The sequence below is a fragment of the Streptopelia decaocto genome, assembly GCF_964273445.1.
Source record: "Streptopelia decaocto genome assembly, chromosome: 3".
NCBI classification, from domain to species: domain Eukaryota; kingdom Metazoa; phylum Chordata; class Aves; order Columbiformes; family Columbidae; genus Streptopelia; species Streptopelia decaocto.
In genome coordinates, this window is record NC_138656.1 from 94,568,063 (window position 1) to 94,586,375 (window position 18,313).

The 18,313-nt window shown below is 38.9% G+C and overlaps 1 protein-coding gene across 2 annotated transcripts; it reads left to right on the forward strand.

Moving 5' to 3' along the window:
- The first annotated feature begins 351 nt into the window (after positions 1-351).
- On the forward strand, positions 352-16,818 carry RAB23 (RAB23, member RAS oncogene family). Of its 2 annotated transcripts, none has more exons than XM_082048633.1 (7): positions 352-479; positions 2,014-2,214; positions 2,984-3,069; positions 8,507-8,663; positions 10,159-10,241; positions 11,512-11,604; positions 12,465-16,818. In XM_082048633.1, exons 2-7 carry the CDS (start codon positions 2,060-2,062, stop codon positions 12,602-12,604), a joined length of 714 nt encoding a protein of 237 aa, XP_081904759.1. In that variant the 5' UTR covers positions 352-479; positions 2,014-2,059; the 3' UTR covers positions 12,605-16,818. The 2 variants fall into 2 exon arrangements, with proteins under 2 accessions (XP_081904759.1, XP_081904760.1); XM_082048634.1 differs by having other exon boundaries at positions 353-479; positions 1,978-2,214.
- The last annotated feature ends 1,495 nt before the right edge of the window (positions 16,819-18,313 follow it).

Here is an 18,313-nt window from a genome sequence, read left to right on the forward strand (position 1 = left end):
TGGAAAATGCGGTAAGGAAGAAAGGCCGCCGGGCAGGGAATGAAGCAGGGATGAACGCACCTGGTGGCGGGAATATCAACCTTGTGCGGGATTTACCTCAGAAACGCAGACAAAAGCTTTTCACAGGCAGATCCCATCCACCCCCTCTCCCCCAGCTCGGGCAGCCAATGGGCCCGAAGCCAAACCCCACGGGAGGGGCTCCCGGCCAGCCCCCAGCTCCGCGCCCGGCCCGGTCCGGCCCCGACGACGGCTGAGCCGCCGCCTTCCCACCGGGACCGCCGCCGCGGGGGCGGAGGCAGCGGGCGGGCACCTCCCCGGCGGCGCCCCCGCTCCTGACGGCGTTTCCGGGCGGGGGGAGCCGGGTTGTGCGTCCGGGTTGAGTCGGCCCTAGCGAACGGTTTCATCTTGCGTTCCCTCCTCCGCCGTCCTCACTCGCCGTCGCTGCGGCGGAGCCGCCGCCCACGCCGCTCCCGCCGGCGGTCAGTGAGAGGGGCCGCGGGCGGGAGGGCAGCGGGGCCCCGGCGGCGGCTGCGGGTGCTCCAAGGCGGGAGGTGCTGCCGGGCTGGGCTGGGCGGGCTGCCGGGGAGCGGGGCCGGGGAGGCGCCGGGGCGGGCGCCGGAGGGGCCGCGGCCGCGGGAGGGGGCCGGGGCGGCTGCCCGAGCCTCCGCCCTCACCGCGGCGGCGCCCCCGGGCAGAGCCGGCAGCGGCCGCGGGGGCTCCTGACGCCGAGACCACCGGGCGGGTGTCCCCTGGCGCGTAGGTGCTCGCTTAAAATGTCCTGAATGCCAACGTTGAATGCAACTAAAGCAGTCCTTTCTGAATAAAACATCAGCTGCCGGTGAGCCGGGCGGGGTATCGGGTGGCGCAGCTCTCCCAGCACGGGGGTGTTCGGTGTAGGGGTGTCCGTCCTCTCCTGTGGAAGGGGGTGGCTTGTCACCCACGGGAGGAAATTCGCTGCCCTGCAGATGCGAAGTGTTCCTGTGATGAAAGCCCAGCAAACCCCTGGGGAAACTTAGCTTTTCTGTGCGCCTGCGTTTCTTCCTCAAAAAAAACCCAAACCCACCAGCAAAACGTATATGAAATACCTCTACAGTAATGCAAATATATTATTTTGAATTTTTGCACATTGGGATTTTAGTTGATATAAATATCTCCATGTCCACTGTAACCACTTGCAGTGTGAGCTTTGACTGTATACTTAAGTGACTTGGCTTTGCCTCCAGTGCAAGTGAAATTACATCGGAGGGAAATCAGGTATTTCCCCTGCAGTAGCTGTGTGATGTGGGGTTATGCTCACACATAATGCTATACAGACTTTTAAAATGTCAATAACTTGTGTATTATTAATAAGATAAATTGTCTAAAGGATTAAAACAGTTGGATTATTTATTTTCTGGTTTAAAGAAATCACCTTTTGAAAATGCATAATTTTCAGAATTGTCCAAAAATAGTTAATACATTTAGTGTTTTGACTCACATGCAAAAGAAAAAAAAAAAGCGCACTGTTGTTTTATTTTTTTTCAAATGTACTTTCCCAGAAAGGCAAATTTAGACAAGGTCATAAGAACTGGAGAAAAGGATATAATCACAGAAATAAATAGGTTTATGTCTTCAAAGCATCAGTGTTGGTGTCAGGTGGTGATGTCTGAACTGGGTGTAAGAGAACAGTGGCTGAAGTGAGAAGTTACCGTACTTCAGGCTCAGGATACACACTAGGTTGATTGGTAGAGCATCTTGCACATGTTAGCAGTGGAGCATCAGGAACATAATCAACATATGACAATCCATTCGTACAGTGGGAAGATGTTTTTTGTGAACAGTTATATTAATTTCCAATTAATAAGTGGCAAATCAGAGTGCAGGCTGCTTGAATAAATTGCCTGAGGTCACTTAAGCAATCTGTGGCAGAGCTAGAAACAAATTCTTCTGTGTGAATCCTAATGTGTGATCATCTTTCCTCTTGCTTTCTATTCACAGCATTTTTATAAACATAGCTATTTGCTTTGTTTAAAGGATCAATAGTTTCCTGATAAGCCAGAGAGTCACCTGAAACACAAAGATGTTGGAAGAAGATATGGAGGTGGCCATCAAGGTGGTAGTAGTAGGAAATGGAGCTGTTGGGAAGTCCAGTATGATTCAGCGATATTGCAAGGGGATTTTTACAAAAGACTACAAGAAAACTATTGGTGTAGATTTCCTGGAAAGACAAATCCAGTATGTATTAAACAGATGCCATAATATTGATTTTTTTAACTTTCTCGCTATTCCTTTGTTCTGTTGTAATCCTAAGACTTGTGAAGGCTTGAAAGACAAGGCCTGCTGTTTCTGAAGCACAGCAAAGGGAGTTGTTTTGTCTTTTGCAGTGTGGGCTAAAACTGTATCACTCTGTTTTCCATCCAAGATGTAGAATTATAAATAAAATTTGGAACCTCTATCATACTAAGCTTTTCCCTTTTTTTGTAATTTCATATGGAAGAAGTGGAAGTGCTTATGATAAAACAATTACGCAAATTTGTTAGCTAGTATAGATAAAAATAATGAAATATGCTACACATTCAGCCTTTTTATGCAATATGAGCAGATAATAGCTAATTATGTTTGATAAAATGGAAAATACTATGGGAATGAGAAGTAAGAAAATTCTAGAAATTCTGTAAGCTGATTAAAAACGTGAAAGGACCATTATTCAGGCACTTAAGTTTTGATGTCTATATTGTTTTTCCTTGTAGAGGGAAATGTAGAGGAAGAGGTCTAGGGAAAATGTAATACAGATTGTCAGTAAAGAGCATGTAACGTAATTGAGGGACTATTGCCATAGTAAATTGTGGAGGTGAACCACTATTAATATTGTTATATTATCTTTAAATCAAGTAAAATTTGACTTGGATTACTCTTATATTGTGGACAGGGAAGTATTTCCAGCTCAGTTGTTTTGAATTGATCTTGTTCACTGTATTGATTACAAAACTGTCGTTTATTTCAGAGTTAATGATGAAGACGTCAGGCTGATGTTGTGGGACACTGCGGGTCAAGAAGAGTTTGATGCAATAACTAAGGCCTACTACAGAGGTGAAAATACCATGTTTGTTACTTGGCAGTTGGTGATGGGTTTTTGGTCTGCACATCTCTAAGATATTTTCCTGTCTTTGTATTAAGAATTTTAGTTAATTCATGTATGTGCAAAGTAAGTTTAGTTCACCTTTTGCAGTTCTTAAATATTTTTTTCCTTCATGCAAGTTCTTTGCCTTATTTAAGTGCCACTTAATGCAGGATGCTTGGTAGTGCCCTTCAAAAACATAGAACAATATGAGACAAATATCTGCACAGAAACTGCACAGAATGTAGCCATTCAAACAATCAAATGCAAATTTATATTTTCCTGCTAAAAGTGTTTTTTTTTTTCTGTAGGACATGTATTTATAAATGTTCCAAAAGCTATGGTGGGGCCACTTAGAAATTAACCCAAGGGAAGAAAAATCCACCAGTCTTCTTAGAAAGATAGTTTGCTAGGCAGTATTGCTAGTACAGACTGCTTCAAACGCGTTAACACAAAAGAGTGACAAGGAAATGGGATTTACTTCCTAAAACAGGAATTGTATTATTCAGCCTTATAAAGGCAGTTCATCTATTTAGCCAGTTACAAATTGCATACTTAGGCTTTCTTTGCATATAATTTAACAGTGGTTGTGAAAATCTTTCCTTTTTTCTTTTCAACATGACAGATATGAATGACTTGGCAAAGATTCCATCATTCAGCTGTTGTCAAACTAATTACTTGATGGCTGGGGAACGCATATTGCTGTGTTTATAAAATTACCTCATTTAGAGATAAAATAATAGTTATGCTGTGCTGTTTCAGGGTGGTGTAGTCCTCTGACCTTTTTATATTTCATTATTGTTTTGTCAACTAAGAGGCTTTTTGTCTGTAGTATTTCTAGTTGTTGCTCCTAACTGATGATTACCGTGTCTTCAGAGAAAGATCTTTCTTTTCTTTTTTTTTTTTTAGTCCTCATGTGGAAATAGACCATTCTGTTACATTACACCTGACAAGTTGAGTATATGAATTTTAGAAGGTAGCACCTGATTCTGTTGGAGCTTCTTTCTTACTCTCCTGGCCTTTTTCTCCTAATGACTGGGACTGATATGCTAAAATACAGAGTGTTCAGAAGAGCTTTCAGGTACACTTACTGGCCTCAACACAAGCAGTCTGGTGGTTAAAAAACCAAAATCTTCATGAGTATCTTGAAATCTTGCTCCTGACTTGTGCCCAGCATAGTACAGTTAGATCGCTACCTTCATGATCTTTATACCAAAGAGGCTACTGTGAAGTAGAACGTAGTCATGTTGTGGATGCGCATTGTAGACAGTATGACAGATACATTAAGAGTTCAAGCTATTAGATACAGTGACTGTTCTGCACGGGACTTTGACTCATGAAGGACAGGGGAAATTAGAAGAATCTGGAGTGCAATTTTGGTTTAGTGTCAAGTGTGCAAGCACAGTATTGTAGAAGCAGAAGGTCAAGATTACTTTGGAAATGCAAAGATTTCATTGCCAGTTATTGCTGATAAAGGGAGGACCCCTCTAAGATAGGTAAGGTAGATGCTGGCTGTTACTTTAAGGTCTGCCTCTCCCGCAGGTCACTGTCCCACTATTATTACACTAGGTCTTATGTACTCTCCTGCAACACTGTGTATTGTCAGTTCTTTGGGAGTCACCTGCTCATCAGTGGTCACACAACGAAGGCTTCAGAGTGTGTTTTCTGAGCCTTTCTTGTCCGGGGACCAAATTTATTTAGCCTTGCAGAGAAACAAAATTGGAGCTGAATTTGTCATGTGGTTTTCTATGTACAGGCGAACACGTGCAGCGGGTGTAGGTGCATGCCCGTGATCACACAGCACAAGAAGTCCAGCAGCCTAAATTCACAGAGTTGAAGGAAGCTTTGTATGTATTTAATAATTTCTTTTTTATATTGTATCATGCATCTTCTTACCAGTTAGCATCCGATGGAAGTCACACATTTTCTGATTGGCTAGGTGCTTTGTTCATATGCTAAGCACATGCATAAGTGGCTGTCATTAGCAGCACTGTCTCTTCTGTCCATGTTAAGGATTTTTTTTACAGCAGTATTTCATCACTTCTTTGTGCATGCATCCTCTTCCATCCACTACCACTGGTATCTTGAGTAGACCCTTGTAAGGTTTTTGATGGAAAACAGACATATTGCTCATTAGTCTGTTACTCATTTGCTGGTTAGTCAAGTTCTCAGGCTCCTCATTTTATCGCACAATAGTTGGGCTTCATATTTCACAAGCCATCATAACATTGCTCTACCTTGCTCTTGTCAGTCACTTTCAACTGTAGTAACTATGGTAATGGGAGGGCTGCAAGACTTTGCTAGTCCAATTTGGAACAAGGCAGCCCTCTTTTGGATACTGTTGGTGAGACCTGGCACCCTGCTAAGCCTGTTAAAGACAGCTGGGATCCACAGAATTTATCAACAGTAAACAAGAACTTCTGGAGTGATATCACTGATCGCTGATTTTGATCTCAGTTTAAGATTCAACAAGCCACCATCAGTTTTACAGTGAAAGTGTGTTTTCTGTCATAGTCTGGAAAAGTTGAGGGAAAGAATAGAAAAGTGAAATGAATAGGTGCCAAGTGTAAGGCCCTGTTTGAGTCTGCTTGTGACAGGGAATTTCTTTGCACATTTTCTGTTACGTAGGCTTTGTGCCATTGTGAAAGGAGAAAATACAGTTACAAGAGTCTATGAAGATGGGATAGTCTGCTGAGGATCTTCGAGACTTACGCAGCTGACAAGTGTATGCTCTCCTTAAATCAAATAGAATGCTGGCACTGCTCTTTTATTTTTTTACTGAATTAGTCTAGGTATGGATATCATATAATTGATTCTGCAACCAGTTGGAACCTTTTTAAAATAAAGATACAGGGGTTATCAACTCAGTAATTGCACACAAAAAAAGTGTCCTTTTTTCAGTACTTTAAAGTAGCTTTATGAAACAGCTTCTTACAAAAGAACTTTGATTTAAAATATTCATAGAGAACATCCTGTTTTTAGCTGTTGTGTTTGTGTCTGACACTCCAGTGCCTTTGCTGCTGGTGTCTGTTGTACACGGTGTGTTGTACGACAGAGGTGGTGTGTGACTCCATTTGCAGTGGATGAGTGTGCCAATGATATTATTGACTCTTGAATACTGTCAGTCGCTGCATACAGAAAGGTGCTTACATGCCTAAATCCTGAGGTTTATCTTTGTTTTTTCTCCTTAGAGCTCCTACATAGGCATTATAATTTCTTAAACGTGTTTATGTTCTTATTAAAAATACTGAGTATTTAGCAATATTCTGAGACAATATACCGAGGAAGATCTCTGCTCTGCAGCATGTTCTGTTGAACTCTGTTGCCATACTAACTTCTGCCCCATATTAAAGCATACTTTCAGGAACATCACATTTGATAGCGTTTGAATTGAGCATGAGAGGAGTACTACTTTTGTTCTTATCTTCCTAAATAAGCATTGTGCATGGTTATTTGATTAGTAAATGATGATATTTCTTACAGTCCGGTGATCAAAACCTTCAGCAGACATTTGGAAATACAGAGTTACACCACTGTACAGATTTGTAGTTGTTGATTACGCTTTCTTTTATTGTTGTTTATTAATTTCCTGGAGAGAACCTCTAAATGCCAGCATCTTGAAGGTCCTAAAAAATATTTCAGTTCAATTTCTAATTAGAGCCTATAATATGATTCTCTTTAAAAAGCACTGTGGCCAGGCTGAGTTATTTTTATTGTCCCTGTCCGCTGCATTCTACGAGTATCATATGTAAATTGAATAAGGAGGTCTGATGCTTTATGTCATCCCCTTTTAACCTACCACATGCTAGGAGTTTTCCCTCTGAACTTACTTTTGCAAAGTTATCTATCTCCATGTTTTAGCATTCAGGAGGAATGAGTGAAAGGAGAGAGATGAACTCAAAGTGTCTTAGAGTGGAAACTTTACAATAGAATTCCTAGCCATAACACAGAACAAGATGATGTTTACAAATGGTGATAGTCTTTTAATAAACATTCTCATCTCCATTAGAGTGAAGAACTTGAGAGGCTTTATTAAGCTAGATTGCAAAACAGTCTTTAAATTCAGCATTGATAAATGCAAACTAACCTGCTTTTGAAATAATAATTAATTGTACACCCAAGTGGAACTGCATCAGGATAATTGCATACATTAGAACATGCTGTGGACATCAGAGGAAACAAACAAAATTTTAGAACACAAATAACAGGGAAAATTATGGAAGACTACATTGCTACTATTTTATTGGTAGACCCTGATTTGAAATTCTGAGGGCAATTCTTATTATTCTGTGCAAAACTATACCAGAAGGGTCTTAATGACATGTGAAAGAATGTTAAAGAGCGTAGGAAAATTTTGTAAAGATAGCGTGAACTTAGCTTTGAAAAAGCTAAATAAAATGAAACCTAATAAAATAACTTGAGTGCTTTGTGTGAAAGAAATATGAAGACAAAAATAGTACAAGGATGGGGGATACTTGGTGAAAGCCATAGATGAAACAAAATTCATACTGATGAAATAATTTTTCATGCTGTATGTAATTAATTGGGATATTCATCACAAGGGAACATTAGAGTCTCAAACACCTTATCTATCCCTTTTACACTCTGTAACTATCTATCAAATATATTAAAGGCATATAAATAATAAAGTGTTTCTCCAGGTGTTTATATGGAAAGAAAAGTAGTTTCTTGAAGATAACAAAGGGCTACTGGACAGTCAGAAGGCCATTCACTAATATTTAAGCTGTGGAATTATTTTCTCAGTATCTGTGGGTTTTAACTATTGTTAAGGCTGTTACAAAACCATAACAAAAATGGTACAAACCATTTTGTATAATTTATCATAGTGTTGTGATAGAATAAGTATGAATTAGAAATATACCTATTTTCTCCAAAAAGCTACCAGACAATTTACTTGAAATAATCACAACTTTCTTTGAGAACTAAGTTTTCTTTCTTCAAAATCCAAATTACTGTAGCACGAAGAATAACATGAAGTGTGCTTTACAGATACTGCATGCAGAAAAATATTTGCGTTCTGGCCTCCATTAAGCTGTCTGGAAAACAGTGAGCAATAAGCAAACCTCCCTTTCCCTTTTTCCAGCCTTTCCACACTCCCTCCTATTCCTTTCCCCTGCGTGCATTCACCCTGCTGGAAATAGCTTGAAAGGTAACAGATCTGTAGCCATCGTGAAGAGTGGGTATAACAATCAAAATAATATGGCAATTGTGACCATTGGTTTGACACAAGCTGGGCACTTTAATGGGAGCAACTGGAAAAATCCCTCATTTGAAATACTTTATGTGGAGGGAGTTTGTTTGTTTGTTTTATTTGTTTGTTTGGGGTTTTGGTTTTTTGTTTTTTAATGTTGGTTGGTTGATTTGTATTTGTAATTGTGTATTTTTTAGGAGCCCAGGCTTGTGTTCTTGTGTTTTCTACAACTGACAGAGAGTCCTTCAAAGCAATCCCTACCTGGAAAGAGAAAGTCATGACTGAAGTTGGAGATATTCCCACGGTTCTTGTGCAAAATAAGATTGATCTTCTTGATGACTCTTGTATTAAGAAGTAGGAGCTTTATCTTACTGCTTAAAGAACAATATATGTCCCCTGTAGATACATGTTTAAAAAAAAATCCGCGGGAGTTTCTGGTGAAGACTTATGATATTGGTTGTCAAACGTGTGCCCTGCATGAAAACGTGCCCTAGAAGCACAAGGGACAGGTATTGCTGCATGAGGGTGTAATAGTTCCTGGGGGAGATGTGCTTGCCAAGCTCGAAGCTGTCTGCTTCATGCCACCTTCTGAAGTGTCAGCCAAAAAAATAGAATAGCGTCAAGAGTTTGGTTGTGCCATGGTATGATTTTATCTTTTTTTTAATCAGAAATTCTAAAACCGTAACGTTTCTCTCCTCTTAAAATTGACAGTTCCTGTTGAGCTGTGCTGTGCATCAGTGAAGTTATTGCCTAGTTTGGCTAGAGAATGCTTGCTGAAATGATGAAGTAGTATTAAACAGTTTGTTTGATTAAAATATCTTAATAAGCTTTGCTTTGCTTTTCCCTAATTTGCTTTTATTGCTTGTTTTTATCAAAACAATATAACTCTACAGAAGTACGTGTCTGTTAATGTTCTCGAACTGCATGGTGCTAATCCTTCACTATATTTTTCGTTACAGATTTTACTGTCAGTTCATTTTACCCTTGTATATATGGCCAATTTCAGCTTAACAAATACTAACTTTTATTTACCCCAGCATAACATGTAGAAAATATTGCATGATGTTGATCATTCTCCACTTCTTTATTTCTACATCTTCTTGAGAGATTTAAATTATTTCTTCTTTTTGTTGTTTCCTGCACTGGCTTTCTTTGTTCTCTGTTTGCTATCATTGATTGCATAAATCAGCTTCTACTCCCTCTGCAAAGAATACTGAGGATTTTTCAAAGGAAAAGCAAAATTGCATTTGAACTCCTTTATTCATGGTATGTCCCTCAGGTTTTGTTCTCAGCATACTCCATCTGCCTCAGTAGTTTCATCTTTCTGATGATGTGATTTGCCTTGGTGAAGTTTTCATAAATTTCGTCAGCTTTTCCTTAAAATTTTCCACCAGTTCTCTTTCACGTCACAGAAAAAAAGCAATTCTTTATTTAATCTCTACATTCATCAGATTGCATAGTCTACTGCTTTATTAAAATATACATAAGGATTAATTTGTTGTTGTTGTTTTGACTTTGCACGGTAATTGTTCTGATTCTAGTGCTGTTAATTACAGCCTCCTTCCTTTTTATTTTCACTGACACCTGTCATTGAATCCTTGGGAAATTTTAGTTAATGAAGTCAATAAATATTGAGAAGTAATTACTTTTGGCCATACAGAAACTGTATGTAAAATAGTTTCTTGTTATAGTGGAGATATTGTAAAGAAATCAAGGATCGGGTATTTTTTGTTGGAGTTTCTTAACCCACCTTGCCATGTTTATCTCAGCACGAAGCATTTTGTCTGTAAGAGTAAATGCTGGCAAATAATACAAATTAGTATTTACGAAGTCTTCTTCTCTTGTGCAGTGAAGAGGCAGAAGCACTGGCAAAAAAGCTAAAATTAAGGTTCTACAGAGCGTCTGTGAAGGAAGACCTGAACGTGACGGAAGGTAGGGGATGGAGCGGAGCCGGCGTCTGTCCTGCCCGCTGCTCTGTGCACTCAGTGTCCCTCCAGCGCTTCCCGTGTTGTGTGCGGTTGGCAATGCTGTTTGTGTTTCTTAGCAGTGCGCTTCAAACATGTCTAAAGTCACTTGATACCAGCGTCTTTCCTTTCTCTTCCACAAACAGTGCTGATCTTCAGAAGTGCCAATCTGTTAAGGTTGCTTAGTTCTAATGACTGTCAGTAAGCACTGAGCTTTTAAAAAAAATTATACATAGAAGTTCAACTATTACAACATACAAATTCTCAAACAGATTATTTTGTAGTTATTAATAGTTAATGAACAATTTATATAGACAATTATTTCATAGTTTGGTATATTTAAATAAAGTACATTAAAAGATTGGACCTGTTGCAGTCTTTCGTCTACTGATGATATTTTTACTAGTTCCCAAGTACCACTTTTTGATGTATATATTTCATTTTGTAAGAGTCCTTTTATAAAATTCAGTCACTTTCTTTTGTGGGGTAGCTTTGAATAATCATGAGTTATAGTCTCTGATAACTTTTGTTTACTCGGGCGAACTTAATAGTAAACTAATTGTTTCTCCTCTGTTAATGTCATTCACCTTGGAAAAAAAAATCTATGAGAGAAAATGTAAAATGTTTCTGTATCATCTTCATATGAGTTATCAATTACAAATATAAATAATCACAACATATATGGGTCCTGAAAATTCCTCAATCGTTGTAGATTTTTTCAGAATCCTAGGTAGACTTTCTATACCCTAATACAAATGAGGATAGCTTTAGTTAATCATTAAAATGTTGCTGCCAAGTTTTATTAATAGCCTTAGTTTACATGACTGATATTATTCTAAGGCTTCTTGCAATATATATATGTGTGTATATACATATATATATATGTATATGTATATACACACATATATATAAAACTCATCATAATTTTAAAAAGTTCCAAGTTGCATGAATTGGAACATTTGGCAATATGTATGTGCCAGCTTTATTACAGGAGTATTGAGATGTTTCTTTCTGCTCTGCAAGACCCTCATATGGCAAACCTGGGTAGACCCTGGACTAATGTGGGTTCTGCTCAGGTACTGAGCTGAGAGAGAATCACTTAACCAGATTGTGCTAAACCTATGGTGTCAAATGCACTTTTGTCACCACACAGAATTTTGACATGAAGGTATTATTATTGATTTGAAGATTATTTTTAAGCATACTCTGATGTATCTTTTTTCTTTTTAACTTTCCAGTCTTTAAGTATTTGGCTGATAAATATCTTCAGAAGCTCAAGCAACAAACATCTGAAGATCCAGAACTAGTACATACAAGCAGTAACAAGATTGGTATGTATACTGTATTAAAAAAAAACCCAGAAGACAGTATTTTGTGCCATAAAAGCTTATGGTCTCATTTGTTTCCGTATGGAGTTAATACAAGGTGAATCAGGGTCTAATTATTACCTTCCCACCTTAGGATATTGTCTTTTTTCTTCTGTAAAATATCTTTGTGACTCTGTAAAGTTAAAGATCGTCAAACCAGTTTACTAAAGTTTCCAGCAAACGTTTGGGAAGTGACCTTGTATTAAATTTGTTTAAAAAAACATTGTGTAAGGACTTGAGAAGAGATGCTTGTTGGGGTTTTTAAATGTAATTAGTATTAGTGTTACTCATCTTGGTGCAGATTTGCAGGAGACTCACGGTGAAAGAATCTGGCCTGTAATAAGAATGTCTTTGTAATCTGCCTTTTGTAAGGGAACACTGAACTTGTGTAGTCCTTCTTTAACACATTTCTGAGTCAGTTCACATATTTTCCTTAAACCACTCCCGTTTGTTCAGGCTTTTTCCCTACCTTTATCTCAGCAAAGTTTCTAACTTCAAAATTGTGTTTATTATATTGCTTAGCTAACCATAACTTGGTTAGCATGAAATTAGTAGCATACCCATAGGCAGGTGAGCGCATATGCAGCTGTTGAGTTGCATAGGTATTGTAGACCAGGTTTAAATACCGCCTGGCTGGTAATCCCATCTGGCTCTACTTCATGCTCAGCTGCAAAACAGACCCAGAAATAGACAAAGCCTTTAAAAACTAGAGTGTGCATGTGAGGGGCACTACTGTGCCTTAACTGTTGTGTCTCAAGTCCTAATGTATTATGCTGCAGGAAGTAAAGAAATACAAATACTTTTCTTGTCTTTAATTTCTGTAGGTGTTTTTAACACAGCTGGTGGAAGTCACTCCAACCAGAATTCCAGCACTCTTAATGGTGGAGATGTCATCAACCTTAGACCGAACAAACAGAGGACCAAGAAAAACAGAAATCTTTTTAGCAACTGCAGCATACTTTAGACCACTTTTGGAGGGAAAAAACAAACAACCAACAAACAACCCAGTGAATTGGATGAAGTTGTGCAATTGGATACAGAGTAAAGCCAGCTGCAGAGGTATTTTTACCAGTGCTTTAGCAAATCTTGTGCCTATGGGATCCTTGACAGGACGGGTTTATATGAACTCGCTGATCACAGCGTTTTTGGGTGTGAGTGGGACACCTGGTGGCAAAACACAGAACCAGGGCTGCCCGTGCACTTTGTAAAAATTAGGCAAGCTTCTTCTTGTGAGGGAATTATTTACAGAGCTATGAGCTAAGTATTGCTGAATTGCAAAGCACATTTCATGTACGGATAACACAAGAATAGGTACAGACCATGACACTAAGGCCCAAAGTAAAATAGCAACCTTGCAACTAAATTTCAAAGATGATGTTAGAATTAGTTAGTCGGGACATAAAGATGATAAATGAAAAGCAAAAAGAAGACATTACATTTTATGCTTGACCATATTAATATGGATTCTGGCAGTTCTGGTAGTACTTGTATAATATATATGAGTGCTAAGGTACGTATGTAAACATTTGGTATGAATATTTAGGCTAAATTCCAGTGTAAACTCCATGTTACTTGGAGATCAGTTAACGATCATGAAATAGCATTTTCCAGAAAATACTTAACTACATTTCAGATGCGGCTTTCCCAGCTGCCACTGTGTGCATTTCACTTGCTATACTTTGGGCCTAAAAGCTTAGATTTTAAAATGTATGGTGCCAAAAATGCTCCTCCTTTTTACCTAATGCTGTGCTACAGATGTTTTTGTAAGTTTGTTTTTCTCAGTGTTAACAGGTTGAACAAATAACAGAGTCTTTGACACTAATAGCTATTCAGAAGGAACATACAATATAATCACATTCCTGTTCCAATTTGTCGTATCCTGTGTTGTCTATGAAAAAGGAACTTGCTAAGTGGTGTCACAAAATTGTTATCTTATTTGGAAAAATGTTGATAGATACCATAAAATAAGACATGGAGGATCAAAAAACAATGCAGCTGATTGAATTACATTTGTGAATGTTGCCTCAGATTCAAAGTCAGCTGCTGGTTACAGAAAATGTAATTCTGCAAGATCAGAGACATGGCAAAAATTCTCCAAGTGCTTAAGTGATTTCACAGAATTGATTTAGATGTTTAGGAGCTCAAATCTAAATTTAAGTTATTTGGACTTAGGCTCCTAAATCACTAAGGTGCTTTTAAAAATGCTAAGCAAGATATCTTTTATTTACCAAAAATAAACACTTTTTAATCCTCTTTGAGAGCATGCATGCCTTTAAAAAAATCTCCATTTTGTTTACGTGGTTTTGTATGGTATGATATAATTTTAACTTTCTAGGATTTCTACAACAAACCTGCCAGTGACAAATGCAAAATATGCTGCTTGGAAAAAAAAAAAAATCAAAGTTTTAATAGTTTTTTAAATGGTGTATGAGAACGAAAATGAGTTGAGCGATGCTGTATATTTTTGGAAGAAGGACTTTTCACTGTGTGAATTCATGTAGGGGACTTGACTGACTTTGTCTTTAAGTCGATGAGTACGAAAACTGAAATGCACTCTTTCCCACTGTCTGCAGGGGGAGAAGTGGGTGGTAAGTTATGCACAAACACTAAAGATCTCTGAACTCTTTATTTTATGTTTACTACATTAGACTTTGTTTCTTGCTGAGCTGTAAGAGCATCTCCTGTTGCTGGCCAGGAGGCGGCTGTCAGGGCGCTCCATCCCTTTGCTTTTGCAGCAAAACTGTGTGTTTGTCACTAATGTTTCCCGTATTTTCTCTTGGATAAAGGCCTATATTTTTTAACAAGTGCATTTAATCACTGTATGAGTGTGTAAATGGATTCAAGTCCTATCTGTCTTAGCAATTAAAGAAGCAAGGTACTTGGGATAAGACTTAACGATTGTACATCGTGGGGCCACCTTACAGCATCGTGATGCAGGTCAGAGTGTGTGCACGAACCAGTTCGACAACTGTTTTTAATATGGAAGCTTTTACATTTTGTTGTCCATCTGTCGTTTTCACAGTTTTTATTCATCTTTCTTGAAAAACAAAAGTGTCTGAAACATCTTTTTTTGCCCTGTTTGACTTTGTACAGAGTACTGAAAAGTAAGTATTACATATAATGACCATTTCTACTATTACATGTTATACTGCAGACATTGTACAATTACATAAGCCATTTGTATTTAAGGCCTGTCATTATAAACCTCTGTTTTAAGGACTGAAAACTCAGTAGAAATTTTCATAGGTGGAGGCTTGACAGACTTGCTAAATTTAGGATACATTTGAATTCAGTACACATATGCTTTTAATGTAGGAATATATATTTGCAGCACTGGGTAACAGTGAGTTTTAATTTCATTCCTGTCTTCAATCTAAAGTGGCTCTTCCTTTGTTGTGACTTTGCAGTGCCTGGTCTCTAATATGACTGAGACGGAGACTGTCCAAATCAGCATTTTTTGGAGAGTGCTCTGCATGCGCGCTGATTGAAAATTTTGGTTTTTATCTTATTGGGGTTAGCGTGTTGAAGTAAACCAGATGACGTGCACGTTGCAGGGATCCTTAGGTGTTCTCATCACCCTTCAGCGGGAGTAACTTGCCTTTTGGATGAAGAGATGTGCCTACACGCGTAGCACTTGCCTTGTCCCTTGGGAGTAATTTTTGTTTTGGACGTTTCCCTGTTCTCCACTCAAAGCGATCTCATTAAAATAACATTGTTTTGGTTACCAAAACGTCCAGCTGCAGAGCTGGTACTAACAATGCCCTTCTCTGTGCAATTGTGAGACTGCATGGAAGGGGACACAGCTGTCACACCCGTGGCAGGTCAGCATCCTGCATTGGGAGCAGCAGATGTTCCTACAAGACACCAAGTTTCTTTCCATGAGACAAAGCTAATTGCACTTCTCTTATCTCTTAATACCTCTTGAGTAGCTCATTGGATGTATTATCTGAATGTTGCCAAAATCCTTTGCTTTCGGCCGGTAATGCTACCACTAGTAGAAAAATTCAGTAACTCTTAATGCCTTGGTGAAATAAACGTTTACTAAAGAGTGTGACACGGAAGCATCTGTGGCTCCGTGTTGTGTCCATTCAGTGAATGGGTGTTCTCCCAGCGCGTGGGGCATCATTTGATGCAAAGCGGTAATGCCAGCGGGGATGTATTTCCAACTGGAAAGAACAGATCTCAAAGTTGTAAGACTGATCACACTAAGGTTTTTGTGCTTGTGTGTGTGTGGTTAATTTTTTTTTTAATTAAATATTCCACATAAGACAATTTTGGAGCTTTCTTATTTTCAGTGTTTCTTAAGGCAATGCTTACCTTTTTGAGTCAAAATGCCTGAATTACCACACTGTCAGTCTGATTTCCTGGAGGGTTTTTTTATGCTTCAGTAGGATTTGTGTTGGTTTTGGTTTTTCTCTCCATTATTGGGCTACAGCATATCTGACACATAGTCTTTCTTTGCAGCACTTCTGTAGATGTACGTTACACTAAAGGGAATTGAGCATCTTACGGTGTTGTAGTGCCTGGAGGTTACTCAGGGGGTGCGTGCACAACACTCAGTGAACTTTGAACTTGTTAATTCCTCTGTTCAAGTTGATAGCTACGAGGTAATAACAGAATTAGTGATTTGCACTGCAGAACCCCCTTGTGGGAATTCAGTCTTGCTGCTTGGATCCCAGTGATGGTACCCAAGCACCTGCTGCTTTTCTAAATGTCATCACAGGGGAGTCCTGGTACTGAACTAGACTCACTCTCAGGTTTCTAGTGGTCGGATGATACTGATAATGTGTGGAGTGAGTGTTCTTTCTTCTCTTCCTGAGATAAATGTTGTTCAGCAAAACTGACTAAAGTTGGTCAAAAATCCAGATCAGGAGAAATACCATTCCCATTGCAAGGATAAAGATGCATCGTTACTAATAGGTGACTTACTCTTATTTGCAAGTTCATGTGAATCTGAATGGTTAAAACAGATAACGTACGTAAGTGTTTTTATCACCATCGTGATCTCAAGTGAATGTAACATATTTTTAAGGAAAAAAAAAAGACAATGTACAGTAATCCTCAAGATGAAAAATAAATGTTTAAAAGTAAATATTCTGTGTATGCCATTCCTGTAAAATCCCTACGAGTTAATTCTACTCTTCTCTTGTAAGTGACATCTTGATTTCATTACTGGTTGGTCCAATGCAGGTCACTATTTTTGTGGTTATATTAAATTGTCGGTGTACTAAATGTCAAAATTGCTGTAACCCTGTAGCTGTGCAACCTCAATCTCCTGGAGAACCTGCAGTGCCTGATTCCAGCCCCTGTGCGGCAAAGAGCCGGGATCCAAGGCAGGGGGTTTGGGACCCCAGAGGAGCAACTGTGGGCACCCCAATTTTTGCACCACACTGATCAGATACAAAATGCAGATTCTGTTCTGCTCTTTTGGGTCATTTTGGTTTTCATGATTGGTCGGGCTAATACAGTGACAAGCTTTAAGGGAATGTTTGTAGGCATTGCAAGTGGCATTAAAATATTACTAATGCATCAAAGATGCCTGATGCATTTTCTCAAAAGAAACAGGTAACAAGTCACTGTTGGTTTGGAGTTTTTTTATTGTTTTTTAATTAGTGAAATGCCTCACAGCATCTGGGTCTGCCTCTTTACCCAGGTGCCTCAGCAATCTGGGCAGTAATATACTCCTGCTTCTTCGTGCAGGCAGTTTTTCACACAGGAAAACAATTTGCTTGCCTCACACCCCAATAAGGATTAATTAGCCATGTTCTGGCAAGAAAAAAAGTCTAGAAATGTGAGAAAAGTCACATTTTTATGGTCACCTTTTTTTAGGTTGGGCAAGTGCTTAACTACACTTGAGTGAAGACCTTAAGGACACTGAAGCCTTGATACCATTTAGGTGGTTTTTCATGGTAATATATGTTTAAGACAGCCAGTATGAAACTACAGGAAGAAAAAAAAGGTGTCTTTTGCTGTGTCTTACACATACGACTGTGTGAAAGAAACTTTAAGGACAGTATTGCTGTTTTTAACATTAGATTGTTCAAACCTATGGGCTCTTTAATGGATGTGGCCTGTCAGTGCAATCGTCAAGTGTAGGAGAGGGTGGTGGTGGCTGTGCTGGAGACCTGCGGGTCAGATGTCACAGGGTCTAGGGAAGTGGAAGGAAGACAGAGAATTTTAAAAATAAACCAGTAACTTAGATGAAAATAAGTCAAATCTACACTATTAACTCATCTGTAGATATACAAGTTGTAATCACTTTGTTTTTTCTCACTGAGAACAAAAACACTTGTACAAGTGCTATAAAACATAAAAATACTTTTAGCTATTGGTACAACAAGGAGGATCTAAAAAAGAAAACAAAAAACCCAAACACTCTTGGCCTGGATAACCTTATAATGGCCTTAGAAACATACATGTATTGAAGGAATATCCTAAGCATCAGTAAGTTATGTTCAGCTTAACTATTTCACAGCATGATTTCCAGGTGCATCCCAAAATCTGCAATGTTTGACCAACAGCTGGGGAATCAGTGTGGCAATGATAAGCAGAAATTATCAGGGGTGGGAGGTGGAAGGAAAAAAAACAAAACACCTTCCCCAAAGGGTAAATCATCTTAAATTTTAAAACCGTAGTATTGCCCTACACAAGAAACAAATACGGAATCTGCTAA

What these genes read in the sequence shown, in the direction of transcription:
- RAB23 (XM_082048633.1), top strand. Translation starts at nt 2,060, where the DNA reads ATGTTGGAAGAAGATATGGAGGTGGCCATCAAGGTGGTAGTAGTAGGA. An exon ending in TTCCTGGAAAGACAAATCCA is followed by an intron (nt 2,215 to 2,983) that starts GTATGTATTAAA and finishes CGTTTATTTCAG; the next exon opens with AGTTAATGATGAAGACGTCA. An exon ending in GATGACTCTTGTATTAAGAA is followed by an intron (nt 8,664 to 10,158) that starts GTAGGAGCTTTA and finishes TCTCTTGTGCAG; the next exon opens with TGAAGAGGCAGAAGCACTGG.